At 44.3% G+C, this 17,736-nt stretch overlaps 1 protein-coding gene across 2 annotated transcripts in view; it reads left to right on the top strand.

The window, feature by feature from the left end:
* LOXHD1 (lipoxygenase homology PLAT domains 1) overlaps positions 1-17,736 on the top strand; it is a 205,295-nt gene that overhangs the window by 41,686 nt on the left and 145,873 nt on the right. For both annotated transcript variants that reach the window (XM_070361798.1, XM_070361797.1), the window contains exons 6-7: positions 4,996-5,144; positions 15,427-15,550. In XM_070361798.1, coding sequence (XP_070217899.1) covers positions 4,996-5,144; positions 15,427-15,550 — 273 coding nt within the window. The remainder of the gene's footprint in view (positions 1-4,995; positions 5,145-15,426; positions 15,551-17,736) is intronic.

Genomic DNA, 17,736 nt, shown 5'->3' with positions numbered 1-17,736 from the left:
ATACAGACACTTAGTGGATGGATTAAACAACACAATTAGGAATTGTTGAATAGATAATTAGTGAACTGTAGAAAAATATAAACAAAATATGCAGATGTGCAGAGACAATAAAGGGTTGAAAAATACCAGAAAGAGGTCATGAGGTGGAAGAGGGAATACGCCCCGATATGTTGAACAGGAGTTTTGGAAACAGAATATACAGAATAGGCGAGAGGAAATATTTGAGGAGATGATGGCTGATCACATTTTTTTTCAGAATTAAGCAAAGATATGAATCTTCAGATTAAAGTAACAAGTGACATTGACCAGAATAAACAAGAACAGATCTTCATTTAGATAAATTGTGGTAACACCAAAGGCCAAGAGAAAGATCTTAAAAGTAACCAGATTTGGTGGATTATCTTCTATAGAAACAATTAGATTGATAGCAAATTCTTACCAGCAGCTTATAGAGGATATAAGTTCGTGGGATAATATTTTCCATCCTCTGGGAATTCCCTGGGTTCCAGTAGTTAGGACTCCGTGCCTTACTGCTGAAGGCCTGGGTCCAATCCCTGGTCAGGGAACTAAGATTCCACAATCCCACAAGCTGTATGGTGTAGCCAAACCTAGAATTCTATACTCAACTATTCCAGAATGAGGGCAAAATTAATGGATTTCCAAGCAAACAAAGAGAAATAAGACTTCCCACCCAAAGACACATGCTTAAACATGAGTTTTTCATTGATTCATGCTTAAACTCCTGAAGAATATACTTTAAGAAAAAGAAAATTGTACCCAGAAGAAATGTGTGAGATCCAAGAAATAAAGGTGAGCCAAAAAATGATAATTGTGTAACAAATTTAAGGAAGCGTTAACTGTACAAAATGATAATATTAATAATAATAACTATTATCAAGATATGAGAAAATATGGACCCTAAACGCTAAAACACAGTGATATTTGAGAAAGAAAGGAGATAATAAGAATTCAAACATAACTTGGTTGCAGTCCATTTGCTGACCCCAGGGAATAATTAACTTTAGACTTTGATACATCAAGTATGCAGATTAAAATTGTAAAAGTAAGCACCCCAAAGAGAAATGCATAAGTTCTAAACCAGGAGAGGAAATGAAAGAGGATAAAGACTCAATCAATCCAATAGAAATCAGGAAATGAAGAAAGAAAAAGCATGCTAACAGCAAAAAGTAAGATAAATGTGTAAATAATACAATAAATAGAAATAAACTAAACTAAATTCATCCACCTAAGAATAAATGTTCTCATATTAAATTAAAAGAGATAAAATCCAGCTTAAATATATGATACATAAATTTCTGAGAATATATAAAATGAAATTAAGTATACCAGGAACATATTGTCTACAGGAAAGAAGCTGGTGTAGCTATATTAATATCCATCAAATTAAACTTTCAGACAAAACACTTGATTAGAAATAAGTATCAGAATGACAAAAAGAGCAATTAACCTGGAAGATAGGATAATTCTGAACTTGTATAGATTTAGCAACATATTTTTACTACATGTGAAGCAAAAAGTAATAAAATTCTTCGAGAAACTTGACAAGTACATAATCATAGTGGAAGATTTTAATACAACAGTCTCAGTAATTGATAAGTCAAATAGATAAAAATTTAGTATGGTTGCAGATTTTAACAATGGTTAATAACCTTGGTCTAATATAAGTATGTAGATTCCTAAATCCAGTGGGTAGAGAATATACATTCTTTTCAATCGCATAATGACAAATGCATATGAATCAATAACATAGAGACAACATTCTTTGATCATAAATCAATAAAATTAGAAGAAACTCCAACCTTTTACCCCATTTAGAAACAAAATTTAATTTTCAAAAAAATGAATGATCATCTATAAAATCCAGGAGAATTAAAAAAATCATTAGAACCATGAGAAAGTTTAATAAAGGTGCTGGATACGATTAATACAAAAATATTAAAACAGTAAGCACATATATTATTTAAAAATATATGATTTATACTAGCTTTTGGTATCTAAGAAAAACTGGAAAAAATAAAAATTTCTACTTAAGAACATGCAAGAATACCTAAAAAATGGAAAAATATATTATCCTCATGGATGAGAAAAGACTTAAACTCAGTAAGATGTCCAAATTTCTCATTATTCTATAAATGCAATGCAGTTTCAGTCAAATTCCCAAAAGGCAATATTCCACAGCTTAAGCTGCTATTAAATTCATGTCCACATAGGGCTAAGTATTGCCAGGAAAATTTTGAACAATGAAAAAATAATATTGACAATATTAATAATATGAGGATATTTATCCTCCTGCTGCTGCTGCTGCTGCTGCTAAGTCGCTTCAGTCGTGCCCGACTCTGTGTGACCCCAGAGACGGCAGCCCACCAGGCTCCCCTGTCCCTGGGATTCTCCAGGCAAGAACACTGGAGTGGGTTGCCATTTCCTTCTCCAATGCATGAAAGTGAAAAGTGAAAGTGAAGTCGCTGTCGTGTCCGACTTTTAGCGACCCCATGGACTGCAGCCTACCAGGCTCCTCTGTCCATGGGATTTTCCAGGCAAGAATACTGGAGTGGGGTGCCATTGCCTTCTCCATTTACCCTCCAAATACTAAAATATTCAAATCCCCCAAAACTACAACAGAGTGATATGTATAGAAGGAGAAACAAATAAACCAATAGAATAAAGAGTCTAGAAATACACAGAGAGTGGCATTATAAATCTGAGCAGAAAGGATGAAATATTCAATTGCTGGTGTTAAAACAGTTGTCTAACCATGTGAGAAAAGATAAAAGTCAATCTTTTTACCTTTCACCACACACAAAAATAAGTTCCAGATGGGCTAGAGATTTAAATGTGAAAAAGAAAACTATGACTTTTTAGTAGAAACTTTAAGAGTGTGTCTTTTAAAAATCTCAGTTTAGGATAGAGTTTCTTGAACAATTCACTAACAGCACAAACAACAAAAGGAAATATTGATAAAGTCCATTAAAACAAGAAAAAGTCTGTATGAAAAAAGGAAAGACAAAGACAAAGAAAAGGAAAGACCATAGACAAAGGAAAAATATAATAAAGTATATGAACAGAAAAATTATGGACAAGCAAAGCCTGAATGGCCAATATACATATGAAGCAATCTCAAAATATATGTATATATATATGAACATCTTTCAGTCTTTTCAAATAGTCAAAGGAATGCAAATTAAAACCATAATAAGACACCATTGTACACACATGAAACAGAAGTTTAAATATATGTGTTTACAATGATTATGGGGAATGCGAACCCTCAAAGGCTGCTGGTGATAATTGATGTAGCACAACCATCTCTGAAGGTGGTTTTGCAATTGCTAATACACTGAAGATGAGCACATCTCAATATCCAGAAACTCTGTAGTTGTCCAGTCAGATCAGTTTTTACAAATGTAGGGCAGAAGGTTAGTACTGGAGAGTCCATTTCAGTGGTATTTACAATAGCAATCAAATAGAAACAACCCAAATGTGAAAGAATGCACATACAATCGTGTTTTCTTCATTCAATGACTGTTATACAGAAGTTGGGTGAATTCGGTTACTAGCATCAACAGAATAATCTCGAAGGAGTGATATTAACTTCACAAGAGTGTGTGATGATAAGATGATGGTAACACGAGCAACAGTAAGAATCCCAGCCCCTGACACGGCACCTACCTACCACACTCCGGGCACTACCCTAAGGGCTTTGCACACATTCATTCAGTTAATCCTTGAAACAGCTCCTATGAGGTGGAGTCCTTATCATTCCCACAGTACAGACAAGGAACTTAAGACAGACGCTCACTATGATGTTATTTCTGTAAAATTCTAAAACATGCAAAAATAGTATATGTTCTTTATGGATACATACATGCACAAACAAAAATTCATGAAAATAATGGATGCCAGTTGATGATACTGTTTGCTTATGGCAGGGTGTGGCAGGTGAAGGGATGGACTATGAGGCTTTAGACCTACCTGTTATGTTTAATTTCCTTTAAAAAAGAGAAAGGCCTAAGTTAATTACACAAAATGTTAATATCTGGTATACCTATTATATCTGAATGGGGGGTACAGGGATGTCTAATATTTTCTATATGTGTGAGTTGTGGCAATCTAAAATTTAGAAAAATTTAAGGAATCGACTTTTAGAAAAGAAAGAAAACAGGAAGGATAAGCAAAAATCTGGTGCTCAGATGGGCTTGTAAGGGTTAACATGACTGGTAGACTTGGGAAGGCAATCGTGGAAAACTGAAAATGAGAAGGAACAGGCTGGCTCAAGTCCTAACTATGTGCTTAATACCTGTGTGACTTTGGCAAGTTGTTTCACTTCTCCAAGTCCCAGTTTCATCATCTGCAAGACAAAGTTAATAATATTTCCCTCTTAGATTGTGACAAGGGAGCAAGTGAGGGGGAAAAAAAAGTTAAACATGCGGCAGACTCTGGTGATAGTTATCATAGCCGTTTTCCAGAGGAGGCAAGCCTAAGGCAGCCTGCTGGCTGATGTCAGGGTCTCAGCCACAGCCTGTAGACCAATGACCATGGTTGTGCTCCTTGTTCAGGAAAAGCAAGGCAGGGCCTCAGGTCCGGGGACTGGGGTGCAGGTGGGTTTGCTAGGGTGGGGACCCTGGGCTAAGGCCGAACTCAGGGACCAGTTATGGGTCCTGGGCACAGGCCACACAAGGTGAGCCTCGGCCTTGACTGGCAGCTGGAGGGGTTTAAGGAGCCTATAGATCTTGGGGTGAAGCTACCCTTTTGAATAAATTAATAAACTCTATTCTTTAGAGTAGTTTTAGGTTCACAGCCAGATTGAGTGGAAGTACAGAGAGTGTCCACATACCGCCTGTCCCCACCCACAGCCTCCCACCTGGTGACTTTTGAGACCGTTCTGCAGTGGGCGACCCATTAAAGTTTGGAGCCAGTTCTCTCTCCTCATCTGGTCTCCTTTGTACAAATAACTGCCTTGTGTGTCTGTGTGTACAGGTGAGCGTAGGCTGGAGAATGAAAAGGACAACTTTGAAAAGGGGGCTGAAGACAAGTTCATGTTGGATGCCCCTGACCTGGGGCAGCTCATGAAGATCAATGTTGGCCACAACAACAGGGGGGCGTCTGCGGGCTGGTTCCTGTCCAAGGTGGGTTCAGCTGCCTGTCTGTGGTCCCTTGGCCTGGGAAGGGGGAGTTCTGGCTCCTCAGAGGCTGTACTTCAGACCTAGACTCCCTCTTTAGGTCCATCAGCCTCCACCCTTCTACCTAAGTCCCTAGTCAGCCATGCTGCTCTTCCCACAGCCTCCCAGGCCTTGCCTGTGCTATCTATCGCCTTCCCAGAAGGACAGCTTCTCTCATCTGCACCCATCCAGGGTCTTCCCTCCTGCAGGCCTCTGTCACTAAGCCTTCCCTGACTCTGGCCACCAGAACCTCTCCCTCCCATGAGTGTCTATAACCCTGCTGGCCTGTAGCATTCATTTCACCTTAATCATAAGCTACTTGTGACTTATCTTGGGTCGTTGCTTTGTACCTCAAACTTCTGGATCTCAGATCCTCAAAATTTCACCTATCCAGGACAAAGTTAAGAGTCAAGAAGAAAGCAAAAAGGCTTCTGAGAAGCTGAGATATATCTGGCTCAAAGTTCACAAGAAGAGCTTATGCCCCAGGTACTACCTTGCTCTGCCCTGATTTTGAAGGCAAGGCCCCTCAGATTCTCACTCAGTCTCATGCTTGCTTATAATCCCTTCTAGCAAACTTGCTACCAATAATTTTAAACCTATATAGCAGAAAATTAGAGGTAGAAAGAGACACTGAAATTGGTGGGGTTATTGAGAACTGTAATGGAAAGTCAGAGAAGACAGAAAAAGTCAAAAGAATATTGAATGATCATGGAAGTCTGAGGTCATTTAGAAAAGGGCTACCAGCCTTGGCATGTGTCTTAGTCATGAGGCTATCCACATCTTTCAGCTCATCCCAGAATGATTGGAAAAAATGGATGTGTAACATATTTTGAAAAATATTTTGAAAAGCTCTTACTGCTTAAAAACATAACACCCTTGGATTTATAATAATCTGACTACTGAGAATGAGACTGTCTGATAGTTGAGGTTTTGCTACTCCTTAATTTTGTATACTATGCTGTGGCAGTTAGGAACGTGCTTGACTGCAAAGATCAGAAATTGAGGAGCAATCAAAGGCATATTTCTCTCATCTCACATGAATCCAGATGTGGCCAGCTCAGGGCTGCTGCAGCGGCTTCCTGAGACCTGCTGTCTCACTGAGTCACTGTCTTCAGCACAGCGGCTTTCATTCTCCAACTCGGCTCACGATCACATTTTGGCCGTTGAACCTCTAGGCATCTTATCTGTGTTCCAGGCAGGAAAAAAAGAGAAGACCAGAGGGGAAGGACTTTTTTTGTGGCATGCCTTGCCTTGGTTTGAGAGAAGCATAACCCTCTTTGGAACCTCTGCCTGTGTTGTGGGGCCACCCTAGTTATACTGGAAATTGGGACTTCAAGTAGGTTTTCCAGCCGTTATGGCAGAAGTAGGCTAAGAAGGTGATTGGAAAGGGTGTTGAGTAAGAATCCTTGAGTGTCTGCCGCATGTCTCCCCGTAACCAGCCTGAAAGTTCCTTGAGGGCACCTCCCCAGCTCTTGGCATGGGACACGGTGCTGAATCAGCAAAGCAAGGAATGGCCAAGTTTTTTTGGAAAGAGGGGGCTTCCTGGCTGTAAGAACAGCCAGCCTGATGCTGAATAGGGTTTCCGGAGGTTAAGTGGAGCTGCTGCTTGGATTGGAGAAGAAATGGGGCAGGAGTCCAGAACCTAGAGAGCCAAAGCCCAGGCAGAAGTGTGCCTCAGCACAAAGGAGGCAGTGTGCTCTATGACCTCAGCCAGAATGGGGCACAGAGAGATACCTTGGAGTCCAGTCCCTTCATCCTGGGAAAGAAGATTGTCAAAGTGAAAACGCAGGAGTAGCTGAGGGAGCTGCAAAGTGCAGCCGAGGGCCTGAGGGTGACCTTGACATAGCCGTTGCAGCTGTACCTCGGGAGGTCAGGTCCCTTCTTGGTCACCTGGACCCTCACCCCTGGTGCTTTCTGAAGCTCTGTGAAGCAGGTGGTTCACACACGGAAACACGTCCTTGTGTTATCTTCATCTCAAAGCAAGGGCAGCTTGGCAAGGTGTGAGACATAGGGTAAGAGCACTTTTCCTTTCGAACGCTGAAAATCTTGTTCCGTTACCTTTTGAAATTTGACATGGAAGCCGCACAGACTTTTGTTTCTTCCTGGACAGCCTCTTTTGTGGCGTTTTTGTTTCAGCTAGGACGCTTGTAGGATTTTTTCTTTTTATTTATAATTTAAAAGTCTTGCCAGATAATGTCTATGAGTAAGGTCTTTGTTAGTTCATTTATCTCCCCTTACCCCCTCTCCCTTCCCCTTCCTTCCTTCCCTCCTTCCTTTGTTTTTAAAATAAAAGTGAAGTGGCTCAGTTGTGTTTGATTCTTTGGGATCCCATGGACTGTAGCCTGCCAGGCTCCTCTGTCCATGGCATTTCCCAGGCAGGAATACTGGAGTGGGTTGCTATTCCTTCTCCAGGGGATCTTCCTGACCCAGGGATGGAACTTGGGTTCCCGCATTGCAGGCAGACTCTTTATCGTCTGAGGCACCAGGGAATCTTGTTTTTAACTTCTCTGTAACATTATGATGCCTAGGATATTTTTTGTTTGTTTATAGCTCAGAAAAGCTATCTAGTAAATATACTAAGAGATGAGAAAATATACTAGATTCTTGCTTGGATGGCTTTATTCTGATCTTTTCAGGAAACAATTATCCATTTACTGAATCGCCACTCTCTGTTTTCAAAAGCTTCCCCTTTATTATTTTCATCTCTATTTTCTTTGCACTCCATAAGAACTTGTCAAATTCCCTCCCATCTTATTATTGACTTGCTTTTTCAAACCACCAGTTCTGTTTCTTTCTCCTATTAATATGCATTTTAATTCTGAATGTTTCTTCAAATTATTTTTTCTTCTCACAAAAGTAATATATATATTCATTGTAAAAAGTTTAGGAAATGCAAATAAGCAAAATTAAATAATCTGAACCACCATAATTTCACCACCCAAAGGTAACCAGTGTTCATGTTTTCATACATATCCTCCAGGCATTTTTCTGTGAATTAATACACATATGTCATTTAAAATAATGGGGTCATAATAAGCACAATATCTTACAAACTGCTTTGTCTCCATTTTCAAGTGTAATATACATATTTCCTCATGCTATTTAAATAGAATAATATTGATATTTCACAATGCAGTTTTTAATGATGATAATACTTCACTACCCAGATATACCATGAAGTATTAAACCAATTCCTCTTTGTTGAACATTTCAATCTTTTTCCTCAAATTTATTGAGGAAATAAACTGTGTTATGACAGACATTCTCATAGCTTATCTGCATACACATTTATGATTATTTCCTACAATTAATTCCTAGGAGATACTTTAAGGTCATGCAGAATTGTAAGGACACTGATGAATTTGCTGCTACACAGTTTTGCTTTCCTTGATATGTTTCCTCATGTGATCTGGCTCTCTTTTCATATCATCTTACTGCCTTTTCGCTGCAGCCCCTCCTATCATTAAAGATGTTCACCCCTGTTTCATAAAGACTGTATTTTGTTGCATTCTGTCAAGCAAATCAGTTTCTTGTAGGGCTTCCCTGGTGGCTCAGATGGTAATGAATCTGCCCGCAATGCGGGAGACCTGAGTTTGATCCCTGGCTCAGGAAGATCCCCTGGAGGAGGGCATGGCAACTCACTTCAGTATTCTTGCCCAGAGAATCCCCATGGACAGAGGAGCCTGGTAGGCTACAGTCCATGGGGTTGCAAAGAGTCAGACACAATTGAGCGATTAAGGACAGTTTCTTGTCTTCTTTTTGTATATCCTTTATCCTTTTATTATACTTTATTCTTTTTCTGTATCCTTTATTCAGTCCTTTCCAGATTTCCGCTCTTCTTTTCATTCTTCAGAATGATTTTTCCTTCTTCCCTCTCTCCTTCCTTTCTTTGCTTCTTTTTCCTTTATGTTTGCTACTCAGACACTGTTTTAAACCAGAAGCCAAGCAGGCTACTTTCAGCATGAGATTGGTTATTCTCTTCGGGGCCAGTATTATGTGTAGGGGTGAGTTCAGGGTCTGGCAGGCAGGTTCCCAAGGGGAGTGTGCCTCCGAGTGTTCACTGGCTTCTGAAGAACTCCTAACAGTCTGTTCCTTTAACTTAAGCCAAACCGAAATAATGCTTGGGAATAAGACATAAAAATAATTCTAGTATTTTGTAGGTCAGAGTACCTGGATTTACTAGGTATTTTCTTGAAGGAGGAATTCTGGTGAGGAAGGAAGAAGAGGATTTTAGGTCCCAGGCAGAGTAAGTGCAACCTGGAAACCAGAGGCTACCTCTCATCCCTATGACTACACAGTGCGTAGCCAGCCCTAGCCTCCTGCCTCCCCATGGAGACTGGGTTTCCATGCTGCCCTTCCTCACCTCACCTCCACAGAGACACCAGTTAAAGTGCCGTTAGATTGTCTGCATTTCCACATTCGACAATTCTACAGCAAATGCTCCCGTTCTAGAAGTGGCCTGGTTGGTTGCCTTGGACACCACATGACAACTGCTCCTTTGGTATTTCTGTGTGGGGGCTTGGAAGGATAAATCTGACAGCCTTCATAGGTCGCCTCCCTCCCCTTCTTCGTTAGTCAGTTGTCCATGTGTATTCCTCAGCCCCCTGTTCTTCATTCCTTCCCCGAGGCTGGCATCTCCCTCCCACAGGCTTTGCACATGGCTTGGATCCCCATGTCTGCTTAGTCCAACATTTGTGACTAATTCAGATGATCAGTTCAGCTCAATCACCGGCTCCAAAGAACAAGAGTCACAAGATGGAACATCACACTGCCAGTGGGCCTTGCTTTTGGCCCATCTGCTTCAGGAGAGGATTTGCCCGAGGTCCTATAGCTCTCTGGGGCAGGGATGGGACCTGTCCCCAGTCCCCTGGACTCCAAGTCTGGATTCTCTCCACTGTGCCATGCGTTAGAAAATCCGGAATTGGGTAGGTCCCCTGCCACATGCCTTAGGGAGCTTAAGTTCAACCAGTACCACTGGCTCTGACAGGAAGTGGAGATAAAGACTCATGGAGCAGATTTCAGGGACCTCAAGAAACTCGGCGTGGCCTCATGTCACCAATTTATACTCAACATTCAACAAACATTTACTGGGTGACTATTAAATCCTAGGCCCTATGTTATGAATGACTGTTACAATGGACATGGTTCTGCCTCTAAAAGAGATAAGACTGAATACTTACATTAAGGTAGGTTATTTACTGGAAGGCAGGTTACTTACTGTAACCTTATATCCCAAAACTTTAGGGAAAGTCCAGCTTTCAGTGAACGAACATTCTGTCCTAAGGGCCCCACAACTGTTGATCAATCCAAATGTCCTGGTTTATAAGTCAGAAAACAGAATCACCCCAACTTTAATACAAAGCTGGATGAGGCAAGTGTCTTTCATGAGGTACAAACAAATGTTGGGGTTAGCAGCGCCTGACTGGGGGTCAGAGGAGGTTCCAGGGCGGGTCTGTTGGAGCTGGGCCATGAACACAGGCAGGGCTTTGCCAGGTAGGGCAGCTGGAAGATGGCACCGGAATATTGAATAACTCAGGGCCAGGGCACAGGGCTCAGAGAACTGAGGAAGCATGTCAGGGGCTAACTGAGGGCAGGGCCACCACGGGCGTGATCAGAAGAAGCGACTGAAGGTCCTTATTGAATGAGGCAGCCTGGGGCAGTGACGAAGGAGTGGGCACGTGGACCGGCTGAGAAGAGCAGAGTGAAAGGCAGAGGAAGGGCTGAGAGCGCCGGGGGTGACACCGTTCACGTGCTGTCGCCTGCAGTTACTCATGCTTGTGGCGTGTTGCATAGCATCTGACACAGCATTTCAGTGTGATGAGTGAGGCCCAGAGCTCGGGGGCAGCAGGAGGCCGCCCACCCTCTTCCTTTGCTGAGCTTCAGTTTCCCTTGTAGACCATTCCCTCTTTCTTCCATGAGCCCAGGTCTCCTCTACTAACCCCTGGAAGCTGATTTATTTCCAAGTGGGTTTGTAAGCTCCAAAGTCTGCATCTGTTTTTTCTCCTGTGTCAAAACCTACCTGTCCCTTGTCCTATGATCTAAGAACTAGAAATGTAAACCACAGTTCAATAGTGGTTCTTGGGGAGTGCTCTGGTGGCCCAGTGGTTAAGAATCTGCCTTGTAATGGAGAGGATGCAGGTTTGATCCCTGTTTGGGGAACGAAGATCCCACATACTGTGGGGAAACTGAGCCCACGTGCTCCAGAGCCCCCACGCCACGACCAGAGAGTCCGTGTGTGGAAATGAAGATCTCAAGTGCTGCAGCTATGACCCAGTGCAGCCCAAAGGAAAAAACAGTGGTTCTTGGAATGCGGCATGGCTGCTTATGAGTCAAGCGAGGGCCACCTTGACTGGATAACAGACACGCATTTTCAAAGGGAAGATTGGAAACACCGGTAGGCCTGGCATCATTTTCTGTTCCATGACTGGTGCAGAGAGGGAGCGTTGTGGATCACCCAGCCTGTCTGCATCTTAGGCACCTTGGCATGTGGGCGGGAAGGAGAAGACACTTCAGTTTCCCTGGATTGCCCTGCGTGTGGAGATTTTGTCTCTTCTGCCCGAAATGGGCCTCTTCTCCAACCAGGCTATGTCAGGTTGGTGGAAGTTATTTCCATGTCAAGGAGGGAGGGCTACTGTAGGTCATGGGTGACTCTCTACATCCATCTACAACGTGCTGACTCTAAGACCAGCTCCATGTGCTCACACTGACATGTCTGACCCATGCAGAAGGAAATCAGCCCCCAGGCCCTGGGTCGTGTAGGGGTGTCTGTGAACTGTCTGGAAAGATCCAGAAAGAAAGAAACTCTGCTTGTCAGCTTCATCTTTGGCTCCCCTTTTTTGTGGGTGGTTTATCCTCTTTGCTTCCTTTGTGGCTCAGATGGTAAAAAATCTGTCTGCAATGTGGGAGACCCAGGTTTGAACCAAGGGTTGGGAAGATGCCCTGGAGAAGGAATGGCAATCCACTCCAGTATTCTTGCCTAGAGAATTCCATGGACAGAGGAGCCTAATGGGCTACAGTTCATGGGGTCACAAAGAGTCAGACACAACTGAGGGACTACACTTGCAGGCTTTCATGTTTTTATCCTCGTTGGGGCTTCCCAGGTGGTGCCAGTGGTAAAGAACCTGCCTGCTAATGCAGGAGATGTGAGAGACGTGGGTTCGAACCCTGAGTTGGGAAGATCCCAGTATTCTTGCCTGGAGAATCCTATGGACAGAGGAGCCTGGAGGGCTATAGTCCACAGGGTCACACAGAGTCAGACATGACTGAAGTGACTTAGCACTATCCTCTTCTGGCTTATTCGTAATGGGTGGTTTCATTATAACTGCTTTGTCCCTGTTCTTGCAAGACAGAGTGGGCCCCACCTTGGACAGACCCCTTTCTCTAGCTGCCATCTCGCCTCCCAAGGCTCATGACCCCTGGTTTCCCACAAGCTTCTTGGAAGGTCAGCCCTGCCTGTAGACTTGTCTGCAGGTGGAGAATATTCCTCCAGGAGATAATGGTTCTTGTTTGCCATTAGGTTATTGCTTCTGTTTCTCACACACACTCCACGTGTGTGCTTCTATATCATTCATGGTTAGGTCGCTTCTATCCTTCCAGTCTTATTTTACTGTTGTCTCTGCTAGAACAACAGTGATCTGGAGGGAGCACCACCATTTCTTTCTGTTAGCAAAAACCACTCCTGAGCTGTCTTGAATTCTTAAAAGGAATGTTATGAAAACCCAGGCATGTCTGGGCAACTCATGAGCTGAAGTGGGAAAGTTGTTTGTCCTTCCCCAGAGAGGCCCTCAGTAATGTCCCTTGAGCAACCAGGATCATGGGTCCCAGGCCACAGGACCCTTATCAGCAGAGACCAGAATGCCTTTGGGAGAACCGTCAGCCCCGCCTAGGGACAGTCTTCTTGTGGAAGTGCTGGCATCAGCTCCTTCTATATCTCACTTCTCTACTCCTTCCCACCAGGCTCACCACTTGCTACCAGATATGTTCCAAAATGTTCTACCCTCCGGGAGCCAGCTTCCTCTAGCCTCATCCTGCAGACTAAATAATTGTCTACATTTTTCAATATATTGTGTTAGCCGAAAAGTTCATGATGGAAAAACCTGAACAAACTTTTTGGTCAACTCAATATATCTGGAAGTTTTCTAGAACTATCCATGGGCTTTCATCCTTTCCACACCAGTGTTTAAGTCTTCGCCTTTCCTTGTGATTTCATATTTCGGAAAGTCTAATCTTTAGAGTCTTGGCAGTTACTCAAATACTCATTCATATCTTGTCTCTTTCCTTTGTGGTTCAGCTGTGCAGCTAGTTTTACCCTATACAGGTGTTCAATGGCAACACATTCTGTTTTTCAGATTAGCTAAGCTTATTAAGCCAAGAATTGCCATCAGACCCCAGGTCAGGAGAAGGCCCTTTATTGATGGCATCTCTGTGAACTTCGAGGGTGGCTGTCATTCGCTCTTGGAATCATGGCTGGCACTCCATTCTGTGAACATTTGAAGATAGAAATGTCAATCGGTATATCTAGATTCACTAGTAGACTCGACAGCTTATCTGATAAACTAAGTCCTTTCTTTCTTCGCCTTGCTTTTCCAACCTTGTAAAAGTCAGAGTGAAGCCAGTTAAGAGGTATAGCCCAGATTCTTGGCTCCCCAATCTCCCCCAACCCCAATCCTGGGAGATAAAAGCAAAAGCAGAGAAATGCACAGATAGATGAATTGATAGAGGCTAGACTTTCTTCAGTGGCAGAACCTGCTCTGGACAGACCACAGTGGTCACTAAGCACTCACCTCTGTACGTACAGATACTTGATAAAATCAGCAAGCTCTGAAGGGTGACTCTTACCAACCAAACTCACAAGGGGCTGATTTATAAACCTGAGCTTGAATGCCGCTTTACTTGGGGAGAGAAGGCTGGTCACTGGCTCAGGCCACTGCTGCCCCCTGGTGGGTAGTATCCTCAGGAGCTGGTCATGAGCCCAGAAGTTTCCTTAATGAACACTGGGTTAGAACTAGGTGAGATGCCTTTGGGTAGGTCAAGACGTGCCCTGTTCCCACACTGTAGGTACTTTGATCTTAGGAAGTGAGTTTTCCACTGAAAATCAGCCCTGTTCCGTCAGGCAGCCCTGGGAACACTCACCCTGTCTGTCACCAGGTATGTCTGCCTTCCCATTACACAATGGAAGACTCGACCTGGTTACTGACGATCACAACTGACGATCAAGTTACCTTAGAGTGAGTATTGACGATCACAATTGACGATCAAGTTACCTTAGAGTGAGTATTGACGATCACAATTGACGATCAAGTTACCTTAGAGTGAGTATTGACGATCACAATTGACGATCAAGTTACCTTAGAGTGAGTATTGAGATTTGGCGATCAGTTACCTTAGAGTGAGTATTGACGATCACAATTGGGACATTTTGGGTGAGTACTGACGATCAGCATCTTGGTGAGCACAATTGAGAAGATGAGTATTTATCTCAGCCTTGAGTGAGTTTTCAGTTGACCATTTTGGGAGGGCTTCTCAGCATCTTGGTGAGCTTGAGAAGATACATTTATCTCAGCCTTGCTGACCTAGCTCACGTGTGCGTCTCCCCAGGGGCTTCATGGATGCCCAGATCCCCTAACGTCACTGTCCGTGGCTGACATTTTCTGACCTGCTCACCAGATCCCAGGATTCAGTGTGCCAGAATCAGGGCTTCTAGATCTTTTTATGTGGACTCTCCTTCTCAGTAAGAAGGCCAGAATCCCAAGCTTCAGCAGGTGAGGAAGATGATGATCTTGGTCCTGTCTGCAAATCCAGGCTTCCAGTTCTGGCCCCTCAGTCTCACTGGGCTGCTGATGCTGCTGCTAAGTCACTTCAGTTGTGTCCGACTCTGCGCGACCCCGTAGACGGCAGCCCACCAGGCTCCCCCGTCCCTGGGATTCTCCAGGCAAGAACACTGGAGTGGGTTCTCATTTGGCACATTCTGCCAAGTTTCTTGCATTGCATTTTTAAATGGTCATCCGCAGAGGAGGGAACAAAAGCTCAGTAATTCAGGAAGGAGGTAACTTCAGTCACACCCGTGTGACTCTCAGTGCTTTGCGAGGTTTTCCTGACAACAGGTGTGTCCTTGTGATAAGCTCTCCTTGGGCCACTAAGAAGACGAGAACATATTCTTACAGTTCACTCAAGTGATGGAGGAATGGATTCGGTCACCACGTGTGACCTCCATGACACTTAACCTTCCTTCTCACTGTCTCTTTCCCAGATTGTCATTGAAGATATTGGGAACAAAAGAAAATATGATTTTCCTCTCAACCGCTGGCTGGCCTTGGATGAAGATGACGGCAAAATCCAGAGGGATATCTTAGTGGGTGGAGCTGAGACCACAGGTAGGGCTGAAGAAAGGGGAGGTGCAAACTGGCTAGTATTTCACCTTCTGTCTGAGGGTCGGTGCTCTCATCTGTGGACCTAGAGGCTTTCAGTCAAGTGAGAAGCAGCCGTGTCTTCAGACAACATTCCTCCTGCCCCTGAAAGTGCTCTCCGCTCCTCTGGGCTGGAGTCTGGGCTCTGTTGATGCTAGAGGAGATGGGGAAGCACCCCTGAGGAGATGCTGACTTCCCGGGAGAAGTTATCCACAGGACGGAGCCAGGCTGTGAACCTGTGTCCTTTTACGAGGATCTGGACTCACTCTTCCCTCCTCCTACTATGAGTGCTTCCCACAAGCCAGGCTCTCTGTAGGCACCTGACCCGTGTCGTCTCCTCTAGTTTCCACAGCACCCTACAGTATGGAACAGTTATCGTTCCCATTTCACAAGAGAGGAAACTGAGTCACAAGTTGAGAGACCTGTTCAAGGTCACACAGCTGGTGAGTGACAGATTCAGGATTTGGTCTGCCTCCTAAATCTCTACCCTGTATGAGTTCCATGGACAACTTGAAACTCCCAGCACAGAAGTTGATAGGTGTTCCTGAAGATCGATGTTGGTGAATGCACACAGCTGACAAGGTGCCCTGGGGCAGACCCTCCCACGGCTCCCACTGCACCGAGGATGGGCCCAAGTTCTGGGGTATAGGACCAAAATTGCTCCACGGCTGGGCTCCAGCTGACTGTTTCAGCAGCATGTTTCAACACTGTCTCCCACTGCTCCTGCACACGCTCCCTCCCCCCGCCCCATCTGCCCACCGTCCACTCTGTCCCGCATCTAAACCCACCCCCATCTCATCCACACGCCTTCCCTCTCCCTCCCCCGAGCTGCTGGCCTTCCTCTTTCTCTGCCTTTCTCTTTGGAATATGCTTTCCCCTCAGCCTGTGAGGCCATTTCTCTTCCCTCTTCTCAAATTCCTGCTTCCAGTCACTTCCTCTGAATCCCACCCCCACCCCTTCTAGGTGGAGCCATTTCTCCCTTCTTTTGCTCCAGACATTTTGAGTAGAACTTGATGGTTGTTGTTTAGGAAGCCACCTGCTCCTCTGCTCTAGTGTGTTTCTGCTTTTTTCCTTTTTATAAAAATATTTTTTTTTATTTATTGGTTGTGCCTGGTCTTCATTGCTGCTAGGGGACCACTCTCCAGTTGTGGTACGAGGGCCTCTCACTGTGGTGGCTTCTCCTGTTGCAGAGCATGGGTTCTACAGCACGCAGGCTTTAGTGGTTCCCCAGCTCTAGAGCACAGGCTCAATAGTTGTGGCACTTCGGTCTAGCTGCTCCGGGCCATGTGGGATCTTCTTGGACCAGGGGTCCAACCCCTGTCTCCTGCGTTGGCAGGCGGATTCTTTACCACTGATCCACCAGGGAACCCTCCAGTGTTTTTCAACCTTGGCGTTGTGGTGCCTTGGCCTTACCTGACCATTGTTGGGTGTGTCGTAAGTTTGTTACTAGAGTTTGCCAATCATTTACTTAAAAACATACACTAGGGCTTCCCAGGCGGGTCAGTGGTAATGAATCTGCCTGCCAAGGCAGGAGACATGGGTTCGATCCCTGATCTGGGAAGATCCCACATGCCACGGAGCAACTAAGCCAGAGTGCCGCAGCTATCAAGTCTGTGCTCTAGGGCCCGGAAAGCACAACCACTGAAGCCCACGTGCCCTAGAGCCTGTGCTCCGCGGCGAGAGAAGCCATCGCAGTGAGCAGCCCGTGGCCACAGCTAGAGAGCAGCCCCCCGCCCAAGGCAACTAAGAGGAAAGCCCAGGCAGCACAACTGAGAGTAAAAACAAATAAATAAAAAATCACTGTCTTTTATGCTTGAAATGGGCATGTGTAAAACATACTGCAATAAAGTTGTTAAAAAATAACATACATGAGAGCAGATTTAATATGCCCCCTTTAACTGTGTTACTATTACTTGCTTGCAGTGGTAGAGGAGGAGGAGAAATGACAGTCTGAAACTGGGATTGCTGACAGCCTAGGCCGTGGCAGTCTGTCGAGAGTGAGAACGTCTCTGGCCACACGTTGTAAAGCTGGAGGCCCCTCTTTGAGGGCGGTAGCTATTCCTTTTTATCGTCACGTTCTCCCAAGGCCTGTTATATAGTAAACATTCAGTAAATGTTTGTTGAGTAAGGGAAGGTGCAAATTATGAATGAAT

Source organism: Bos mutus, chromosome 24, assembly GCF_027580195.1.
Source record: "Bos mutus isolate GX-2022 chromosome 24, NWIPB_WYAK_1.1, whole genome shotgun sequence".
Classification (NCBI taxonomy): domain Eukaryota; kingdom Metazoa; phylum Chordata; class Mammalia; order Artiodactyla; family Bovidae; genus Bos; species Bos mutus.
This window is presented reverse-complemented; position numbering and strand designations above follow the sequence as displayed.